At 37.5% G+C, this 21,167-nt stretch overlaps 2 protein-coding genes across 9 annotated transcripts in view; one reads left to right on the top strand and one right to left on the bottom strand.

Moving 5' to 3' along the window:
- PRIMPOL (primase and DNA directed polymerase) overlaps window positions 1-7,327 on the bottom strand; it is a 19,416-nt gene extending 12,089 nt beyond the window's left edge. Inside the window, exons 1-5 of one of the 7 annotated variants that reach the window (XM_081959266.1) lie at window positions 7,206-7,327; window positions 5,133-5,224; window positions 3,900-3,969; window positions 1,180-1,364; window positions 404-495 (exon numbers count right to left, since the gene is read on the bottom strand). In XM_081959266.1, coding sequence (XP_081815392.1) covers window positions 404-495; window positions 1,180-1,364; window positions 3,900-3,909 — 287 coding nt within the window. In that variant the 5' untranslated portion in view covers window positions 3,910-3,969; window positions 5,133-5,224; window positions 7,206-7,327. Of the gene's footprint in view, window positions 1-403; window positions 496-1,179; window positions 1,365-3,899; window positions 3,970-5,117; window positions 5,225-5,927; window positions 6,155-6,587; window positions 6,659-7,205 lie in introns of those variants that run through there. The other 6 variants (XM_081959264.1, XM_081959265.1, XM_081959263.1 and 3 more) reach the window with 6 other exon arrangements.
- On the top strand, window positions 6,205-20,600 carry CASP3 (caspase 3). 2 transcript variants are annotated; one of them, XM_081959275.1, is made up of 7 exons: window positions 6,205-6,251; window positions 11,560-11,641; window positions 12,791-12,915; window positions 15,122-15,250; window positions 16,559-16,734; window positions 18,133-18,250; window positions 18,731-20,600. In XM_081959275.1, the coding sequence occupies exons 2-7, from the start codon at window positions 11,568-11,570 to the stop codon at window positions 18,955-18,957; spliced, it is 849 nt and encodes a 282-aa protein (XP_081815401.1). In that variant the 5' UTR covers window positions 6,205-6,251; window positions 11,560-11,567; the 3' UTR covers window positions 18,958-20,600. The 2 variants fall into 2 exon arrangements, with proteins under 2 accessions (XP_081815401.1, XP_081815402.1); XM_081959276.1 differs by lacking the exon at window positions 6,205-6,251 and adding an exon at window positions 6,331-6,543.
- The last annotated feature ends 567 nt before the right edge of the window (window positions 20,601-21,167 follow it).

Genomic DNA, 21,167 nt, shown 5'->3' on the forward strand with positions numbered 1-21,167 from the left:
ATGATAAAATCACAAGTGTCCCAAACATAAGGTACTATCTAAGCCAAAATGCTTGCGAGTGAATATTTAAAAGATATCTATATTATCTATTATTCCGACAACAGAATGATCCCAGTACTATTTAAATATTTCAAGAAGCTCCTTAGAGACTTAATGTAAGGTTGGATGTTCAGCATCATAGCAAAGAGCTAGCATCACAGTAAAGAGCTAGCTAGTCTGAATTTAAGTTTTATTTTTTTTTTAATCTGATAAAATTCATTATGTCTCATAATAATGGGAAAAATAAACACACAAATACTAAAGGCTGCAATTTTACACAGATTTTGGAATAAGCTTTGCTAGGCAGAATTTGCATCAAAGTAGGCTATAGAAATAATTTTGTTCCCAATCTTCAGGTACATACCGGTAGTAAAACCAAAGTTCTGTATAAGTTGTCACAAGATAGAGCCGCTGATTATTTCCATCGCACTTTTCCAAAGCAAATACATGAACATCCTTTTGAAATAACATCAATGACATACATAACTACATATGCTTTTCTGAAAGTCATAGCTAGTTATTAATTTAGTTCTGTTGTCATATTTTGTCTTGTAACATGCTATGTTTGACAATAAAAGAAAGTCACATGAAAACAATCCTTCTTTAAATATATATTTCTATTTTTTATTATTTTCTGTGAATTATTATATCTAAATCCTGCAATATACTAAGTTTCGGCTTATTATACGGATGGCCCTGCTTCTTCCAAATAATCGTAATAATCTAAAAATTTCTCCAAGTATAAATCTCTTTTATTTTTTAATGATGCTGATTCGACCACAATTCTGTAAGCAATATTCAGCCATTTCTATGAAAGGAGGTACCAGTACTTATTTAGTTGTTATTTACCATTTCTGATTTCTTTCAAAAGAAACAGAAGCAAGCTGGCTTTGTGCATTTTAATTTTCAGTTTCTTCACTATGTAATTAAAATGTGGCTGTTTCCAAAGCTTATTAGCTCATATTTTAAATATCCTACCTAGGATTTGTAGAGTAAATCAGACTAAACCTGTTTTTTGAATATGGAGCGTTTCATAAATACAATTCAGTAATAATAAATTAATTTCTAAATTATCAAAATCCTATAACAGTTGTTAACATTAAAGTGTCAGAAATGTTGCCCTATTCATTACTACTGTACCTCTTTACAAGTCTTGGCAAAGTTAAAGGCATGAGTTTGCCGATAGAATAGCTTCCAAACTGAAGGTGGTTGAGATAGATTGGACAGTTTGGGCTTGTAACTGGAGCAGAGAGGCCTCCGCTTATAGCAAGATGTTAGTTCCTCAACATTCTTCAGTTTTTCTTCCCACTTTCTCTTGGTTGATCCTGAAGCAAATAACAGTAAACACTTAAGGCCTTTCCAGAAAAAAATCCCAATTCAATTCAATAGTAACATTATGTTTATCAAAATGTAAATGTATAAATTGTGAGAAAGTTTTATAAACATATTATAGAATGTAGTACAGGATGTGGAAGAAAGTTAGATGTTCATTTTCCTAAATATCTGTACTTATGTTGGCTGTTACAGCAAGTTGGGGGTTTTCCTGCAATCTGGCAGAATCCCTATGTAAGACAAAGATCTTGTGGTGTTGGTATTGGCTAATGTCAACTTTTATGGATGTGAAGCTGAGTCAGATATTGCTCATGGCCTCCATGGTAACCATGGGCTTCTCCCATATAATCAGTTAGGCTGGGATCCACTTCTCCAGATTTAGGAAGCCACATGTTGGACTTGCTTTAGATATTTAGTAGTCTGGATATGGAAGTTATTTCTATCACCCTTTGTCAAATCTCTTCCTAGTGCAAAGAAGATTAATCTCTCTATATGGGATGTTTAAGCCAATAAACAGGGCCTGCCACAGGCATCTTATGAATCAAAAGAGATTCCAGTGGGCGTTTAAGGTAGTTCTCCACTGATTTTGTAGTGTTATATTGAGTATCTGATTAGTCACTAAAGCTGTCCTCTCTCTGTTAAGGTGCTCTGTTAATGTGCTCTCTGGCTATTTCTGACCACTTATAGATTGGATCCTCCTGACTTTGAGAATCAGAAGTATGTGATGATCTGGATCCAGCCTGTCTTCAGGAGAGAGTGATGCTGAAAGCCTTCTGGTCCTGGCAGCTTGCATCCTGCCTTCTACTTTCTCCTAGGAAAGTTACTGAAGATATAATTACAGCCCATTTCAAGAGCATAATAAAGAAAGTGGATTATTAGGGCCATTTTCACTCAGGATGTATGCTTGGACATAGAATGCAACAATATTGGCCATTCTTATGAACTTTTTTAGAAGCTGGATGAGGGTGGCATATCCCTTCTGGTTCTTTTAGATCTTTTGGCGGTCTTCCATAACATTTAATCTGGCATCTTTCTGGAGAATTTGAAAAGATTGGTGATTAAAAGCACTATCCTATGCTCTACTGTTTCTTTAGTGTGTCATTTCATTTGGTCAGTGGGTGGAGAGATTAGCCTGGTAGTTACTCCCACGTGGAATCTTCTTTCACCTGGTTTTTGACATTTACATCAAACTGATAGATCATTCATCTGTACCAAGTATGATATTATCAGCAAGTATATAGTGTAATCCTGGGACATCCAAGAGATCTGTTAATGGCTTCTTCTGGCATCAGAGAGTAAATATTAAGAGGCCGGAAAGGACAAAACAATCCTAACCCTGTTCAGAACAGAGTTACTGTTTGTACATTAAGGAGTTCTGTCAGCCCCAGTTTGGTCTCTCAATGAGGTGCAATATCCCTAAGAGAACAGATATTGCAGGATAAATAGGTGGAGAAGGTGGCAGCAGCTCTGATTGTTGCGCCTGTTGCAGGACTGCTTAGACTGGGAAGACCATGTAATGGTGTTTCCTGCTGATCCCTACAATGTATTCAAAAAGTAGCTATATTTGAAGACCACTTAAAAGTTACAACTAGTCCAGAATGCAATGGTCCAAATGCTAGCTGACATATGTTGGAAACAGTATTACATTCTGATCTGACAATGTTCAGTTCTTGCTGCAATTATAAAAAGATGGATAGCTTTATACAACATTAACAGGGCCAAGCATGCCTTGACCTGTCATATATGCATGTGTCAGGAAATGCAGTTACTTATTTGTTGCAGTAAGGGCAATGAGGCATACAAGCACTATTATTCAGTGAGTACATTTGCATTACAAATAGTTTACTCAGGGAAATTACACTGATCCCCTTGTAAACTATTAAAAGCTAAATTATTCCGAGTGCCTTTGAAAATTGAGATGCTATTGATGTGTTATGAATGGAACTTTGTTGCCACCGTTTTTAATTTTCTACTACAGTATATATGTTTTAGGATGTTATTCTCATAACTAAACTGCAAAGTGCAGACTCTTTTAACAGTGGCAGGTATAAATCTAATAAATAAATAGTCACCATCTGTAACCAAGAGCACATATTTTGACTACTTTTTGCAACCATTTTGTACCCAAGCATTGAAATTTGATTACAAATAAGGAAAAGCCAACTGGAAAGAAAAACCTCCCTATGCTGGTGTGTGTACATTCCATTAACTTAGCATCAAGATTCCCAAAGTACATTCTTGATGTATATGTGAAAACATATTAAAATGTTATTTCACTTATGGAAGGAATTAGAATGCAGTAAAAATGTGGAAATGAAATTGAAGGGGGGAAAGAGATAGCTTGTTTTTTTTTTAGGTTCCAGTTAACTTTCTATTTTCTTAAGCAGATTTTCATAGTATATGAAACAGGAGCATGAAACACACAACAGAAATCAAAACTTAATTGCAAGTCTTTTTACTACTTAGCAAATATTTATTGTGAGCGAATACATTATAAACATTATCAGGCTTTCAAACAATGAACTTACTGATACTCATGACAGTTTCTTTGCATAGTAATCAACAGCATTCAATCTTTAGTTTTCATAAGAAAAATATCTGTAGGAAAACACATAAAACACTAGATTATGATGCTGTTACAGCCAGCCTGTTATTGAATTTTTACCAATAGAAACTTGTTACCCTTAATGCATTTTTTCAAATTAATGATGAAGTGAGATTAGATTATGTTCACATGTTCAGGAATTCATACTATAGTCTATTAGTCCAATAGAGAAAGAAAAATACTATATATGTCCAAAATTTTGTTAGCTTTTGTTTACTATACTGTAAGTTAACAACTTTTTTTTCTTCTATTTAATTGTGTCTGATTCTTGGAGAGGTTCCTGGATAAGTTCCTGCAGTTTTTTGGACAAGGTATTTCTGAAGTGGTTTATCATTGCTTCCTTCCTAGGGTCGAGAGAAAGTCACTGGCCCAAAGTCATGCAGCCAGCTTTACGTTGGAGTTGAGACTAGAACTCATAGTCTCCCAGTTTCTAGCCTAATGCCTTAATCACTATAGCAAACTGGTTTTCTTACAACTTACTTTTATGTTTCTCAAAATGTCATTAGATTGAAATTTAGTAAAATGCATATTTAATCAACCAGTGAAACATTCTACAACTCATTAAAAGTTGTTATTCTAGTACCAATATTGTTATATTGATTATAATGAATCTTTCAAATTCAATCAATTTTCATTATGTTGCTAATTTTTGCATTTTGTTGCTTGTTTACATGTCACGAAGAACAATTGGCTATGATTCTTTTGGAAATATACATTTATACATCAATGATGGAAAAATAATTTGATTCAAGATTTACAGTCTTGGATTGCCAATATGTGTTCCAATGGTTATCAATCTGTGGTCCGCAGACCACTGGTGTGGGGGGGAGGGCTGCGATGTCCTCACAGGGGATCTGAGAAAGCTTGAAGAAATGTTATGATTTCAATCTCAAGTTAAATCTCTCGTTGGTCTGTGGCCATAGTTCTTGGCCTCAAAAGGGGTACGTGATGAAAAAAAAGATTGAGAACCACTGACTTATTCTGTAATGAATGTGTTTGTGCGTGCACATAGACCACAGAAACATGATCCCAGGATAGAAACTGAGATGGGCAGAAATAGCATGAATTTCAGCTAGTTTAAGAAACAAGGACCGGTGCACTGCTTTATCAATGGATATGTAAAATAAAAAGAAAATCCAACTTTTCACTCTCCCACCACTGAGCTTGTAAAGAAAAAGCCCATTGTTTCTCTGGTCCACAGGTTCAGCACTGAAGGCCCTTCAGGAGACAGGCAACCCAGAGAAATAACTGGAGAACAACAACCAGTGAGTGGAAGGGGGGAGCCACTGCATACCATAGTAGCCTAGTTCAGTGGAGGCATTTGCCCAAAATGAAACGAAGGGGGGGGGGGCAGTTGACATAAACCACAACGGTCCAGTCTGCACAAACTGGAAAGCACTTTTGACACATAGTGACAAAAGAAGCCGCCAACTCAAATCAGCTGAGAGTGAATACAAACTTGCACTCCTGTCTACTGCAAACTTCTACCTCTGGTCAGATTTGGCAGTTTGATTTGGATGTGCACACCAAACTGGATGTGCATCTCCCATAAGCTTTGTGAATGAAAGCAGTTGCCTCTTCCCAAAAGAGTGCCCTGGATCCTCCCGTGTCTCTTTGCATCGTCCTATTTATATGTGTGTGTGTATGTGTGTATGTATGTATGTATGTGTGTATGTATGTATGTATGTATATACATGCATGCATGCATACATGTATACACATGTACATACATACATCATACATACATACATACATACATACATACATATGTGGGATCTGCTAGCGTAGCATTTTTTTTTCTTGCCAGCTCCAAAGAAAAACCTCAAAAGGCCCCTTGCGGAAACAAGCATGCAGTTCCAAAACAAAAGAATCGGAGGTTGCGTGATTGCAAGACCATCTTAAACTTCGTCCCAGCAACTGGTGGAAAAGGGAGGAAGCTCAGCCCACCTACCTCGGCGGAGTGGGGTGGGGGCTTTGCGGAGCCCCTTCTCGAGGGAGGGCCGCAGTTGCCAGCCGAGCTTCGAAAGACGGCGGGAAGAAAACGGCGCCCGCGCTGGCGATTGGACAAACGTCCCCTGTTGCTGGGGCCGTCGTCAACGCCGCCAGGCAGCGGCAACCCCTCCCTCCCTTCCTCCTTCTGGCCCCTCCTCCAGGGCGGGCTTAAAAGCAGGCTAGGCTGGGGGACCGAGTGTAGAGAAAGCGGTCGGAGGCAGCCCGGGAAGCGGTCAGAAACAGCGTAAAACCGTAGGAGCGAAGGAAGGAGGAGTCAGCAGAGGTCAGTGACCCTGGCCCGTGTGGGGAGGGGGGAAGGGTGTTTCCCCACCTAACTCATTGTTCTCACTCCCAGGCTGGTGCTGGAGCTGCGCCCACTGGGCGGGGAGAGAGTCCCTCGAGCAGTTCTTTCCAACGGTGGTCCTTGCGCCCCCGTTGGAAATAAGGCATTTTCCCCTTAAAAGGTTGCTTCCAGCCGAGCTGCCCGGCCAAGGGAGGGGAACGCGCCCCTGTTGCTGCTCTCTCGGATCGCCTTCCTTTCCTTTCTCTGGAAGCTGCTAACAGGCGCCATCGCGGTTAGTTGTTCTTGCTTACTTCTACCCCACAAGCTTTTTCTCACCTACACCAGCCTCGGAAACGGAGAAGTGGCCGAATAGCCGCTGGCAAGCAGCAGAGTAGGTAACGGCGTCCTGCCTGGAAACAAAAGTGATAACCCGTTCTCTCTGATATCCATCCCCAGACCGCTTGGGCAACAGTTGGAAAAAGGTTGTAAAAAGATTTTGGTTTGGCAGTGGATTGAGACTGCCTTCCTTTCTCTCTGTGCCCTTTGCTCCACTTAACATTCACGACGTTTCAGTGATAAGAGAAAGAGAAATGAATGTTAAAAAACCGATGTTTCTTATGGTCACAGACCAGCATTGAGTATTTAAAAACAAACACCAAACGACTACAGTTAACTAAGTGAAAAAAAAGGAAGCCTCTTAATACTCAGTACTGTATCCCTAAAAGAGGAGGAGTTTAATTCTCAAAAGTATTAAAGCATTTGGTAGATTGGCTACCCTAAATTAAACTACCCTTTAACACTGATTTCCCACCTCCACTTTGGCATCCCAAGAGCATGGCTTGCAAAGCAAAACTTAAAACTATTTTGGATTCACCATTAGTTTTAGTTCCTGACTTTGAGTTTAGATTAAGCCTTGTGAATAATCAAGATTACCGTGAATGTATGGCAGTTTACCTGAGAGTTCATGAACAGTCTTCAAAGGGTAGTTCACACTGAGATTGACTAGCAAAACTACATCCTGCAGTGTGAAGAACATGCACTAAAGTGCTGCCTGAGAAATGTTGCACCAAATATTTTGCATTGTTCTAGAAATATTTTTTCCCAAAGAATTGTCTGATCTTTAGAACAAGTTAATTTGAAATCAATTCTGATAAATTGCAGCACAATCTTAGTGTAGTTTATTCAGAAATACAGCTCAATGAAGATAGGGGCACTTGCTACCAATACAATACAATACAATAGCAGAGTTGCAAGAGACCTTGGAGGTCTTCTAGTCCAACCCCCTGCCTAGGCAGGAAACCCTATACCGCTCCAGACAAATAGCTATCCAACATCTTATTAAAGATTTCCAGTGTTGGGGCATTCACAACTTCTGGAGGCAAGCTGTTCCACTGATTAATTGTTCTAACTGTCAGGAAATTTCTCTTCAGTTCTAAGTTACTTCTCTCCTTGATTAGTTTCCACCCATTGCTTCTTGTTTTACCCTCAGGTGCCTTGGAGAATAGTTTGACTCCCTCTTCTTTGTGGCAACCCCTGAGATATTGGAACACTGCTATCATGTCTCCCCTAGTCATTCTTTTCATTAAACTAGACGTACCCAGTTACTGCATCCGTTCCTCATATTTTAGCCTCCAGTCCCCTAATCATCTTTGTTGTTCTTCTCTGCACTCTTTCTAGAGTCTCCACATCTTTTCTACATCGTGGCAACCAAAATTGAATGCAGTATTCCAAGTGTGGCCTTACCAAGGCATTATACATTTTATTACCAAAAAAAATGTTAATGCTGCATGCAAAATCTATATGAAAAGCCGCCTTGAGAATGCTGTGCTCTAAATATTTGGCTTCCCTCAAAATTCTTTGGAGTTTTCAACTGAGGAAATTAACTTTTCTATTTGTTAGATTTATAGTCTCCTTTTCTTTCAGGAGTTACCGTAAGTTATGGGTTGTATTGTCTTTTCTAATTTTGTAGAAATCTGAAACTCTGAATTGATACACTGTAATTGGTCTATTATCATTGATGATGACACAACCAAGATAAAATTTCATATAGGGCCTTTATACAGCTAGTGCAAAGAGATCTACTAGGAGAATTCATGGGAATAGAATTGATGGCATTTGAAACTCTTAGAATGCCAGTAGATGACCTTTGCAACAATCTTAAGAGCAGTTCACTAGATATGCCTTTTATATGATAATAGTACCTGGGCCCTGTATCTTTACTTGCTACTAATGAAAGTTACACAGATTAATTTTGTATAGTAAAAGTGACTTAATATACCCAGAATTGGAAGTAGCAACTCAGTCATTAAGCAAAGTGTTGCTAAGTTAAATTGCAACTATGCATATGATCTTACTTTAGCTTTCCATTGTTTAACAGACCTGCAAGAATTGGTAATAAAGTTACTTTTTCATCAATGTTTTGTAACTGCAAATGGTTGCTAAGTGAAGATTACTATATAGGACTAGCTGGTTTTATTATTTAACTTATTTATATTCTGAGGCTAACCTTACATTATCTGATTTTTGTAAGAAGGTCGTCACAAACAATTTATTTGCTTATTTGATTTATATCCTGCCTTCCCTTCTAAAAATCACACCAGATTAAATGATTTTATTTTATCCCCACAATGAAAACTCTGGGCAGTAGGTTGAATTGATACACTGTAATTGGTCTATTATCTAGTGGATTTTCAAGGCTTAAATCTGGGCCTCTCCTTTCGTAGTCAGGGGTTTAAGTACTACGCCACACTGGAAGCAGATGTATCTGGAACACATCTGTGCTTTCCATTGTTTTTTTTTTAAATGGAACAGTCACCTAAGAGATTAAGCAGATTAATCAAGGTTGCCTGCAGGTTCTGTCAATAATTATAGCCTGAAACCATAAAGATTGGAAAAGGACCACACCCAACCTTCACCTAAGAGATTAGACAGATTAATCAAGGCTGCATCCAGGTTCTGTCAATAAAGCCTCAAATTATAAAGATTGGGAAAGGATGCAATGCTTGCTAAACAAGGGTTATTTTAACACTGCTTTCAACAAGAATTTTATCATTCAAAATAAAAATAATTTCTAATCCCCAATGCTGGACCAAAGTTGACACGGTTCTGTGGTTGCATACTTTGGAGTTACTACGCTTTCTTAATTTTGCTTTCTATAATCAATTTAATGATTGGGATGCTAGCATAAAGCAGATAAATTTGTCCAGTAAAATGTAGATACCTCTCAGTGCCTCCAAGTCTGATACATCCCACAGTTGGAAGAAAGTGTTCTAGATACTAGTTTCCTTTACAGTTAATAGTACTTGTGATTTACTCCTATAGCTGGGAATCTGGATTCTATTCTTCTTGGTGTATCACATTTAATATATGTAAAATTATAAACTGGTAATGCTGAATGAGAAGTGCCTTGTTGAAAAAGTATTTTAAAACATTACTATTTCTAGAGGAGTGCTAACCTAGGTTAGCAGTAGGTCAATTATTTGAAGAACAATATGGAAAATCATGCTTTCAAATATTAGCTAGAAGCTGTGTTTTATTTTATTTTCAATGCCTTTCCAAAGTAGCCAGCACTACCTTTTACTGTATAAAAAGTACTACCTTAAGTTTAAATTGCATTGAAAATTGTATTGACATACATTACTTTATATGTTATCTGTATTATTGCTAACTTTTCATAGAACCATCTTAACTTTCCTAATTGTGTTTCTGTCAAAGAAACTCAGGGGAGCTAAATGTTAATTCCAAAAAGCAGACAAGCGTTAACTTAAACAGTCCTAGATAGATTTTTTTTCCCCTTTGAGAAATGAGATCATCTTCCCCAGAGGAACATATATTCTGCTTGACAGACGATGACATCAGTGCATTAGCTAAGCAGGATGAGGTAATGCTTTGATGCATGAGTGAGATTACTTGGTAACAGCATTGTCCTCTCAAGAGGTTTGATGCTTCTGTAGGTTAGCATCACTGTAGTGGAACAGAAGTAAATAATTGCTGACAGAGCATGTGTCAGACTCATCAGAACAGATGTCTGCTTATAGGAAGGTCTTTTTGTGTTTCTTTGTCCTAGGAAAGTGCGTGGTCAATTTGCTTTATTTGAAAAAAAATGATTGTATTTTGTAAAATGTAATTATTTTTAAAGCAATGCCATATTCATTTAACTTATGGAGGTAGTGTTCTTTGTATTCGTCTAGTTTTCTTATTGGTATCTTGGTTTTTGTGTATATTGACTGAATTTTCTTTCATTATATATGCACATTCTTTGTGTGTTCTGGGCTAAAAAAAATGGAACCCTCAATTTCTTTAGACCAACATTTCTTCTGAATAATTATCTAAGCCTTATTGGTAACTAGATTGTATTTTCTTTGTTTGAGCATTATTGAAGGGAATCATTCATTCATTCATTCATTCATTCATTCATTCATTCCCATGGATAACTAGTGAGTAGCCAATTGGTATTTTTAGGATTCAGAGACAATAGGCTCAAATAAGGGTGAAATGCTCACCAAGATGTCTGGAGTAAATAGTAAGAGAGTCACAGAAAAAGATACCACCAGTTCACATCCTCATAACATTCCATCCTTGATAGTGTCCATGTGTCCCATCACTGTTCTACCTTGAACAGACCCTACAGGGAAAGGGGGAACCTCTTTTAATTGCCACACCCTTATTCTTATTGTCAGGAGTCCAGCATCAGGATCTCAGAAAGTGTTCACATGAATCCCTGCTGTAGGTTAGCTAGCACATAAAATTAGGGAAGTCCAATTGAAAAGAGGGGAAACAGCATCCTGAGACCCCCTCCAGGTATTGATTTATTATAGGTCAGTAGACAAATTGCTTAACTGAAATAATTCAACATTCAGGGAAAATACACCATATATCCCTTGATCCCATAGATGCAGTAACTATTGACCTTGTTTCTCAAAAGGGATTCACAAGGCAAGTAAGTAAGTGCATATGTGCAGGAATTTACAGTCACACTTTGCTAAATCACATACTGTTTGTTAAAGCATGGTTTATTTATTATTCATGTTTACAACCACCCATCTCACACAAGTGACTCTGGGTGCTTTACCAGATTAAAAACAAAGAGCCTTCCCAACATCCCTTCACCTGGATGCCAGAGGAGAAACTGTTAACCATCCAGAATAGCATCCTGTTCCAAATGCATGGCGGAGGAAACAAGTTTTCAGTTCCTTACAAAAGGCAAACAGAGTTGGGTATCTAATTTCCATTTTAAGGTGCAATGAAACAAAAGATGCTCACTATTTAATTATACAATTAAAATTATATATTTTTTATTTACAAACAGAAATAACTATGGCAGACAATAACCATGTCCTAAAATCACCACAAAGTGTAACAGATGCAAAGCCTTTATCTGGTTCTGAAGGGTAAGTAGGACTTCCTGGGGGCGGGGGGAGTCGTGTGTGTGTGTGTGTGTGTGTTTACAGTTATTTTTCAAGTTAATTGGTTTATGGAAAATCTCACTGACCTATTTAAGCCAACTATAATAGTTATCCACACTGCATCCAGTTCCTACAATGAGCCTGGCATCAACTAAGAGTGTGTCAGTCAACATTGGTTATTTCATTTGGCACGTCCTACCACTCACTATCATTCTATATCAAAAGGAAACAGAAGTAAAACTATGAGGATTTGTAGCAGCAACCTTACTTTACATTCTGTATGAAAATTTGGGTACTTTGGCAAGTGCCAGTTTGTAAATAAATAAATGTATTAAACCATTAGCATCAGATGATTACAAATTAATCCTAACTTAGTTCAGTATCTTAAGGTTTTATAACTAAAAGTGTGCTATATTTCCTTGAGTTTGGGAACAGACTCATCACAAGAAGTTTTTGGGACTTCGTGTAAATGTAACATCCCTTTGTTATTCATTAAAGCACACTTTGTTTCATTTAGATCAGGGGTGTCAAACTCACGTCACTTCTTCCCCCTTCGCTAAACCGGGTGTGGGCATAGCCAGCATGTGACGCATCCAGTCCACAGACCGAATTTGACAGCCCTGATTTAGATTTTCACATAAGCATTAAAAAAGATTCTGTTCCTTTAACGTCAGTTCTTAAAGCAAACAAATATTTTCAACTTTCATGAAAGCTAGAAAAAGTTAGACTGTCTAATGAATAATAGAGAGGGTTTTTTTGTACTGGATCCAAATCACTACTTCTAAATTTTTGGGATGCACACAGCCCTATTGTTTATATTATCACAATCTCTATATCTTATTTCTTTTCATATCATCTCTTTGTATATTATTCTGATTTTTGTGTATCAAAAATTAACAATCTTTTTGCATTAAACAGCTTTGAGATGCATAATTATTTCACATGTTTCAAGATCTGATTCCTTGTCATTTGTGTAACTAGTATTTTTTTTTTTTTTTTTTTTTGCCAACAACCCTTTATCTTAACATTGGTAAATATCTCAGGGCATACAAAATGTATAGAATCAAATATTGTGATCTTCCGTTTATAACTTGAATGACAACATTAGGTTTATATTGTTTTATTTCTTCATAGGAAAAGCATTCCTTTTAGCAAATCTGTCGATTCTGTGATACAAGCAGATGAAAGTTATAGAATGGACTGTCCAGAAATGGGAATATGCATTCTAGTCAACAATAAACATTTCCTTCCAGATACTGGTAAACATATTTTTATTAAAATGAAAACGTAAGTGGGTAATTGACTTGGAATGGTCAAATGCTTTATTTAAATATACTTCCTAGAACTTTCATTCCTTCTACAAACTTTCATTCTTTCTATAACTCCTTCTATAACTTTGGAGTTATATTTCCTAAGACCATCAACCTATATTGTATAGTTAAGCATGCACTTCTGATCACAGCTTTAAAAATACCTAATATCCCCTGAGTTTCCCTGAAGCCTCTGAAGCGCAAAAAAACCAGCCCTACGGGCAAACCGGAAGTTCAGGAACGGACATCCAGTTTGCTCATAGGACCGGTTTTAGCCCTCCGGAGCCTTCAGGGGCCTTCCAGAGGCTTCCCTGAAGGCTCTGGAGGGCAAAAAATGACCCTACGAACAAACCGGAAGTCACTTCCGGTTTGTCTGTAGGGCAGTTTTTAGGGCCGGACTTCCGGTTTGCTCATAGGGTTGTTTTTTGCCCTCCAGAGCCTTCAGGGAAGCTGCCTGAAGGTCCCTGAAAGCTCTGGAGGACGAAAAACGGCCTTATGGACAAACTGGAAGTGACTTCCGGTTTGCCCATAGGGCCAGTTTTTTGCGCTCCGGAGCCTTCAAGGAAGCCTCCGGAAGCCCCCTGTAGGCTCCTAGGGGCTAAAACCGCCCCTATGAGCAAACCAGAAGTCCGTTCCTAAACTTCCAGTTTGCCTGTAGGGCGAGTTTTTTGCGCTCCAGAGGCTTCAGGGAAGCTCCTGAAGCCTCCGGGGGTCGGGGGACTGTTTTCACCCTCCCCAGGCTCCTATAAAGCCTCTGGAGCCTGGGGAGGGCGAAAAAAGGCTGAAGTCAGCTGGTCAGGACGCACATGCGCCCTGGCCCACTGACAGAGCAAAGCCTTGTGCGCCCTGACAAATGGCTCCGTGTTCCACCTGTGGCACACGTGCCATAGGTTCGCCATCCCGGATTTAGGTTATGGATACAGAAACATCAAAAGGGTAACATATATAGCAAAACAGAAGAGAAGATCCAGCTTCATTTCTCTTAGCAACAAGAGTTGGACATTTAGAATCAGTAAATTATAATTGTGTGCAGCCATGGATAGCTACACTTCCATATACATCATTAAGGAAGAACCTGACTTTCTCTTGTTATCTTTTAAAAGAGAAATACCGTTTTTTGGGGGGAGTATAAGATGCACTTTGCCCCTCCCCCCAAAGTTGGTGTGAATCTTATAGACCTACTATTGCGGCTGGGGGGGAGGGGGTTGATGCTGCGCTAATGAGCTGTTCTAGGTAGTGGGGATTTCCGCCACCTATTGCCTCTGCCCATTTGCAACAAACAGGTGGTGGTGAACAGGCTGCGGCGGTGGCAGCAAACGGCCATGGCAAATGGGCCACGGTAGCAGTGAATGAGCTGCAGCAGCAAATGGGCTCTGGAGGCAAATTCTTTTGTCTTGTTTTCATCCTCTGAAGCTAATGTGCGTTTCATAGTCCGAAAAATACGGTAATTCCCTAAGTACAAAGGGACAGAATTAACACTGCAGTGGAGTGAAGTCTAATTCCCTTGACAATTTGCTTGGCATTTAAGTAAAGTTTATCATCTATTCTGCAGCCATTCTTCAGAATGCATGAAAGTTCAGCCTATAGAGTGTAGCAGCTATACCCAGTGTCCATTATATCTGCCACTTCCATGAGTTCAGATACTCTATCCATTTCTAAAAGAAGCTCTGCCCATTCCATTCTGGCTTCAATATTAAACTTCCTTCATACAACTAAGCTAAGGCTATGGAAGAGCATCCTTCCATACAGCATTCCTAGATTGTGGGAATAAAGGCATGTTAAGTGAACCCTCCTTCCAGTGTCCCAAAGGACTCAGCTGCCTGCTAGATCATTGTACACTCACCATGAAATCCTAAAAAGACTCTTCTGAAGAGGTTTGTTTGGCCACTCACCTAAAATCCACAACTTTCGGGGACCTAAAGAGTAAATGTAATTGGAAATTCTGCCTTGCCAGAATACCCAACTGTAAATGCCTCCATGGCCTATGATGTGAGATCTGTCTTAAAACATGTCCCAGTCTAGCTGTTATTTCACATTTTATATATTCTCTACCTGGGTAGATGCTGCCTGTAATATTCACAGTCTTGCTGCATTATAGTGTTTTCAAAATGCAATATGTCTTATGACTTTTTTCCCTTTTTTTTTTAACATGAAGGAATGTCACTTCGATCTGGTACAGATGCAGACGCAGCGCTTGTTTTAGACACTTTCAGAACCTTGGGATATAATGTGAAAACCTATAATGATCTTTCATGTAAACAAATTTTTGATGTGTTGCAAAACAGTGAGTAATTTTATGATGCGTCATCAGTTGTATTGAAGTATATTACAGAACAAGCTAATGTTTTAATTTTGGAGCTACCTGTTCTTCTTAATGAAATGTAAAACTTAGGCCAGGGGTCGTCAACCCGTGACTCTAGCCGCATGTGGCTCTTTCATCCCTCTGCTGCAGCTCCCTGTTGCCGGTCAGCTCCACAATTGATAGGGCTTTCGGTTAGGACAGATAGAGGAAAAAGGATGCCTTATTAGGAGACTCTATGGTGGGGGAAACCGGACTTCCGGTCAGCAGGGGGAATGGGATGCCGTGCTAGGAGACTCTATGGTGGGAGAACCAGACTTCTGATCAGCTCCAGAATTGAACAGGGGGCTTCCAATTTGGACCTTTGAGTGTTTAAGGTTGCCAACCCCTGATTTATGCCTAGAGTTAAAAGAGTTAAAAGAATTGTATGGCATATCAGTAAGAAAGTATCGAGTTTTGAAGGGTCTTAGTATTACCAAATCCAATCAGATTTACATTTCAGAATAAAATTTGTTCTGTTCAAAGGTGTTTTGTTTCACACAATTCCCATCACTTTGTTACTTTCTGGTGTTAATGTGTAAGGTAGAACATTTTATTGCTATAAACTAGAGTCAAATGATGTATAGGTAGTCCTTGACTTAACAACCACAATTGGAACTGGAACTTCCATCACTAAGCAAGCCAATGAGTTAAATGAGTTTTTTTACTGCAGTGATTAAGCAGATCGCCATGGCTGTTAAGTGAATCATATGGTTGTTAAGCAAATCTGGCTTCCCACAATGATTTGCTTGTCATTTCTGGGAAAGTTTCAGATGACGATCATATGATCCCCAAGACACAGCAACTGTCATAAATACATGCCAGTTGCCAAGTAACCAAATTTTGATCATACAACCATGGACACTGTGATGGACATTCTTAAGCGTGCGGAGCAGTTGTAAATAAGTTTTCAGCATCATTGTAACTTTGAACAATCACTAAACAATGATTTGAGTTATTCATACGTTGAGGACTACCAGTACTGCATTTTGTGAAAATTATGTGAATACTTAAAATAGGAAAGCATTTGGCTATGACTATCCTGATGAAGATAGCAAAATCATAGACTGTTTTTGAAAGTGCAAAAAACCAAACTGATATTAAATGTTACTCTGCTTCTACAGACCGATTAGATCTTATCATTCAAAAGTCTTTTTTTGTGAATAAGTACAATTATCTTGGTTAATTTGAAGAAAATTGTTATTCAGGAATTTCTGACCTGATACAAACATTATTGTTTATCTTCTCTTTAAGTTTCCAAGGATGATCATAGAAAGCGAAATAGTTTTGTTTGTGTCTTGCTAAGCCATGGGGAAGATGGACTGATTTATGGCACAGATGGCCCTCTAGAGCTGAAAATGTTAGCCAGCCTCTTCAGAGGAGACAGGTGTAAAACCTTGAGAGGGAAGCCAAAGCTCTTTTTTATCCAGGTAATAAGAAACATAAAGTAGAGAAATGGAAATCCTTCAATAAAAGAAGACTTCCTCAAAGGACCAAACGTTTCACATCCTCCCAACATACACATACTATTAGGAATAGTAGTGAAGTAGAATCCTTCTGGCATCTGTAGGAAAGTACATGAATCCTCTTACATGTAGTAATTGTCCTTGTGTAGTAATACAACATATTCTTGTATGCCAATAAAGGAGAATGTGGAGCACTGATGATGTTACTCGGTTTAGGTAAGGAAATGTCTGCAAGAGAACTACCGAGCTGAGAGACCACCAAGGACCCCTTATTCTTGTGTGCTTACACAGGAACTGAGTCTCTCCCCAAAGAGTTATGTCCTTTCTTTAAAGGATGCATTATTTTCTTTTAGTGGGCCCATTTTCAAAGTAAAGCAATCTAATTCATAATCCTTAAAATAAGTAGAAGTTTCCATACATTCACCTTTAGAAATTAAAATCATCAATCTTCCCTTGACCTAAAACAAAGTCATGACATAAAAAACCATTTCTGAGCATGATTTCATCCATTGCAACAGGGCACTCTAAAGATGGTGTGAATTTTTAATATGATTCGGAGAGTAATGATAAAACTTCCAAATTTAATATAGACCTTAAATTTTACATATTATAGCTTTATGTGCCTCTTGTATATGAAAGTGCACTTATTCTCTTTGTTTTAGGACTACGGTTGTATTCAAAGATGATGTCGACATGGCTCATTGTATTTATCAGTGACATCGTAAGCCATGTCAATCAATCAATCCTTATTACGGTCACAGACCAGCAAATAAAAGCATTAAAACATAATAATAGTAAACAATAAAAATAAAAGACAGACATAATATATTGCGATTGGTGGTGGATGAACAGTGCGCAGTTAAAGTTTGCCTGATTTTACATATAGCTTAGCAGAATTTAGCCACATTCAGAGAAACTATTTCATATCAATCTGATAACAGTAATTGCATGTAAAAAAGACCAGTATTTCCCAGATATTTTATTAGGTAAGGTGTTACCTAATTGAGTCTATAAGTCCTTATAGAGAAGATGCAGTACAGCGGGAGGTGAGCTATGGTTTCAATGGTTCCTTGTCCATAGGGGCACAGTCTCAGCTCACATGGTATTAAGCCATGCCTTTTCCTGGTCTTGCATGGTAACTATCTGGACCCAGAAAACTGTCTTGTGAGACCATAAGGCATAGCTTTTTAAGATGCTGCTGCGAGATACAGCAAATGCATCCATGCTGGATCCAAAGTACTTTTTCTGCTTTGAATCAGAATAGGGCTCACCTCTACTCCGTATGCACTCATTTATATCCCATTAGTGTTAATGAGGAACATTTGTAATATTTATGATGTTTTCTTGTTTTGTATTTGGTAGGCTTGTAGAGGAACGGATCTTGATTCTGGAATTGAAACAGACAGCGGCTCAGAGGAAAGAATGTGTCAGAAAATACCTGTAGAGGCAGACTTCCTATATGCTTATTCTACTGCCCCAGGTAAGATAAATGAGTGGAAAATGCAACTTTTGCGTAAGTTTTATTAGGTTTATAACCTTATCTTGAATAGATCTATTAATTAGATCTGCCCATTATGATCATAGGTTCCAAGCTTTGGATCAGGATACAACAGGGAAAGACATCATTCTATGAATGTTTTTATAATCACTGATTTTTCTGATCAATAGAATGATTACCTCTATTGAAATCTTTGGAAATAAATGGAGGTTATTTCTTTCATTCTTCCTTTTCCCCTAAGAAAATATAATTGGAAGAATTGGTGAAAGGAAAGGGGAAATGAGATACAACAAATAAATAATTTTGGGTATAGTGTGATCAAATATTTTAAATACCAGAATACTGCTTTAGATGCTCTCATTGAATTATATGATAATTGTATAATTTTGTAGCTAACAAATTCTATGGCTGGCTTTTATAATTATTGATTGAACAATATGATTTATTTTTACTTTCTTTTAGGCTACTACTCATGGAGGAATTCCTTAGATGGTTCCTGGTTTATACAGTCATTGTGTGTGATGTTGAAACAATATGCTAAGAAACTTGAACTTATGCAGATCCTAACACGTGTAAATTGCAAAGTTGCAGAATTCAGTTCCTGTTCAAACAGGCCTGACTTTCATGGAAAGAAGCAGATCCCATGTATTGTCTCTATGCTAACAAAAGATTTTTATTTTCCATTCTAAAGAGTTCTTTATCTTCTGATACAGAAACTTAAAAAAAGGAGATGGCAGAATTTGTTTTATTCTGAGCTGTCTTTATTTCCTGGTGCCCTGGTTGCTTTATAAAGATAAGATTTATAAAGATAAATATTTCAGTTGATAGAACAATAGTACAGAATTGTGAAGATTTAATGATATAGAAATTACGATTTAGAAAATGAAAATGTTTCCATTTGATTTGGAGTAATTTTCAATAAAAATTATGAAAGATTCAGTAACTTTTGGTTGGCAATATAATTTGCAGGTAAAAAAAATGTACCATTTTCAGAATAAATGGTTAATTTTGGTAACAATGCCATAGCCTATTTGTAAATAAACATACAACCAAAAATTAATATTGTTACTAGTTGGAACTTCTTGCCAATCAGAGTATTTAAGACTGGATTGTAATATCCTTTTACAACAGAATTTTTACAAAATGGTGTAAAGACTAAACTATCAATAGGATTAATCTATTGATAATAGAATCAAATTCCTGATAGCTGTGCATTTGCTATTGAATACAAAATGCTCAGCGACAGACTTTTAAACTTTACTCAGAGCATTTTGCTTTTTTAGAATACCAGCAATATCTTTAAATGGATTTAAGTTTAAAAGATGACAAAAGGTGCTTAGAAGTTAGAACTTGACTCAGAATTGGATTCTGGATTTCAGTGTGTAATGCAGTAGTGTGTGGTTTTTAACCTGTAGTATATACACTTTGTATATTCTAAAAGGCATGCAAAAGTGTGAGTCCACATTTCTAATTTTGAATGTGTAGCTTGTAGAAAAATGAATCGTTTAAAAATAGAATAAAAAGAGAGGGGCTTCTAAAATCTCAGTAGATATACATGTCCTGTGAAACTCAGACTTTGAGCATCTACAATGCATGTCTGTTTTCTTATAAACTCAAGAGTAAAGGTAAGGCTATTTCACTTTTTAACAATCTTTTATGTTGAATTTTTCATACTGCTTAATAGAAATCTATGTTCCTAGAACTTAATTTTCTCCTGGTTAAAGATTTGCTAAAGACTTTCCATTTCCCCCTTTTTAAAAATGAGGACATCTGATGCCTCCATTCCAGTGATCTTCATATATTCACTAGGATTTTTCAGTGGGATAGGCTAGGTATTTAAAAATATTTTAAAAGGATGCCCATGTTTACCAGGACATTTGAGTTTACTCTGATGGTCTTTGTTGTGGTTACCAATGCCACAGTATAAAACAATTGATTCTTATCAATTACAAAAATGCAAATGGGTGGAAGAAGTAAGAGATCAAGAGCACTATAGTAGTTGCTATATGCTTGATAGAAAGGAAGGTCTTAAGAAACAGGGATCCTAGAACCGAAGTATCCATTCTTACAGCGCTTGCCGAACAGTAGGTTGGTATGTCAGCAGTACGCCTACAATGTGCACTTGCTTGATAAGTTGCATGTTCTCGGTTTACAGCTTTCTGAATTGGTTGTAAAGCATGCAGACATTAATCTTTAAAAAGAATTCTTCATCTTATACAAAAGAGATAATCAGAAACGTGGTCACCATTTCAAGGAATGTTTAATTTATTAAATACTTACATCTGTGACTATATGAATTTTCTATGACAATAAATCATACACATTGTTTTAATCAACTGAGTGACCATCTCTGTTTTTAACAGTAGAAATGTAGGACCTTGCAGATATCAAACGGTATGCATTTCAGGCAATAGAACCATCTCAGTGTACAATTATGTCTCTGGAAGGCGGCATGGAAGGTTATTTTATTACATGCAAAAAAATGATACAAGGCTTAGTGTGCTTGACTGATCAATACATTAATATGATCTCCCAACTTGAACATCTATGATTCTAGATTGTGTACATTAAACATCAAAGTAAAGAAACCAACCAACCAATATGGTTATAAGCAACAAAAATTAATAGGAATCAGGAACCCAAATTAATATCACAGCCCTCCTGGCTCCAATGCCTGATTTCCTATTCTAATTAATAGAATCCATAGTATAATAAATTACAAGGGGGTGGGGTTGTCCCCTTTTTGCTTCACACAGCAAGGTAGAGCTCTTTATGTACAGGTGGTCCTCAACTTACAACCACAACTGAGTGCCAAATTTCTGTTGCTAAGTGAGACAGTTAGTGAAGTTTGCTCCATTTTACAACTTTTCCTGCCACGGTTGTTAAATGAATCACTGCA

This window comes from Natrix helvetica (assembly GCF_964273705.1).
Source record: "Natrix helvetica genome assembly, chromosome: 7".
In the NCBI taxonomy this organism is placed as follows: domain Eukaryota; kingdom Metazoa; phylum Chordata; class Lepidosauria; order Squamata; family Natricidae; genus Natrix; species Natrix helvetica.

Coding starts and splice junctions, on each gene's coding strand:
- CASP3 (XM_081959275.1), top strand. CDS start 11,568: ATGGCAGACAATAACCATGTCCTAAAATCACCACAAAGTGTAACAGAT. Junction 12,916..15,121: donor ACATTTCCTTCCAGATACTG/GTAAACATATTT, acceptor TTTAACATGAAG/GAATGTCACTTCGATCTGGT. Junction 15,251..16,558: donor TTTTGATGTGTTGCAAAACA/GTGAGTAATTTT, acceptor CTTCTCTTTAAG/TTTCCAAGGATGATCATAGA.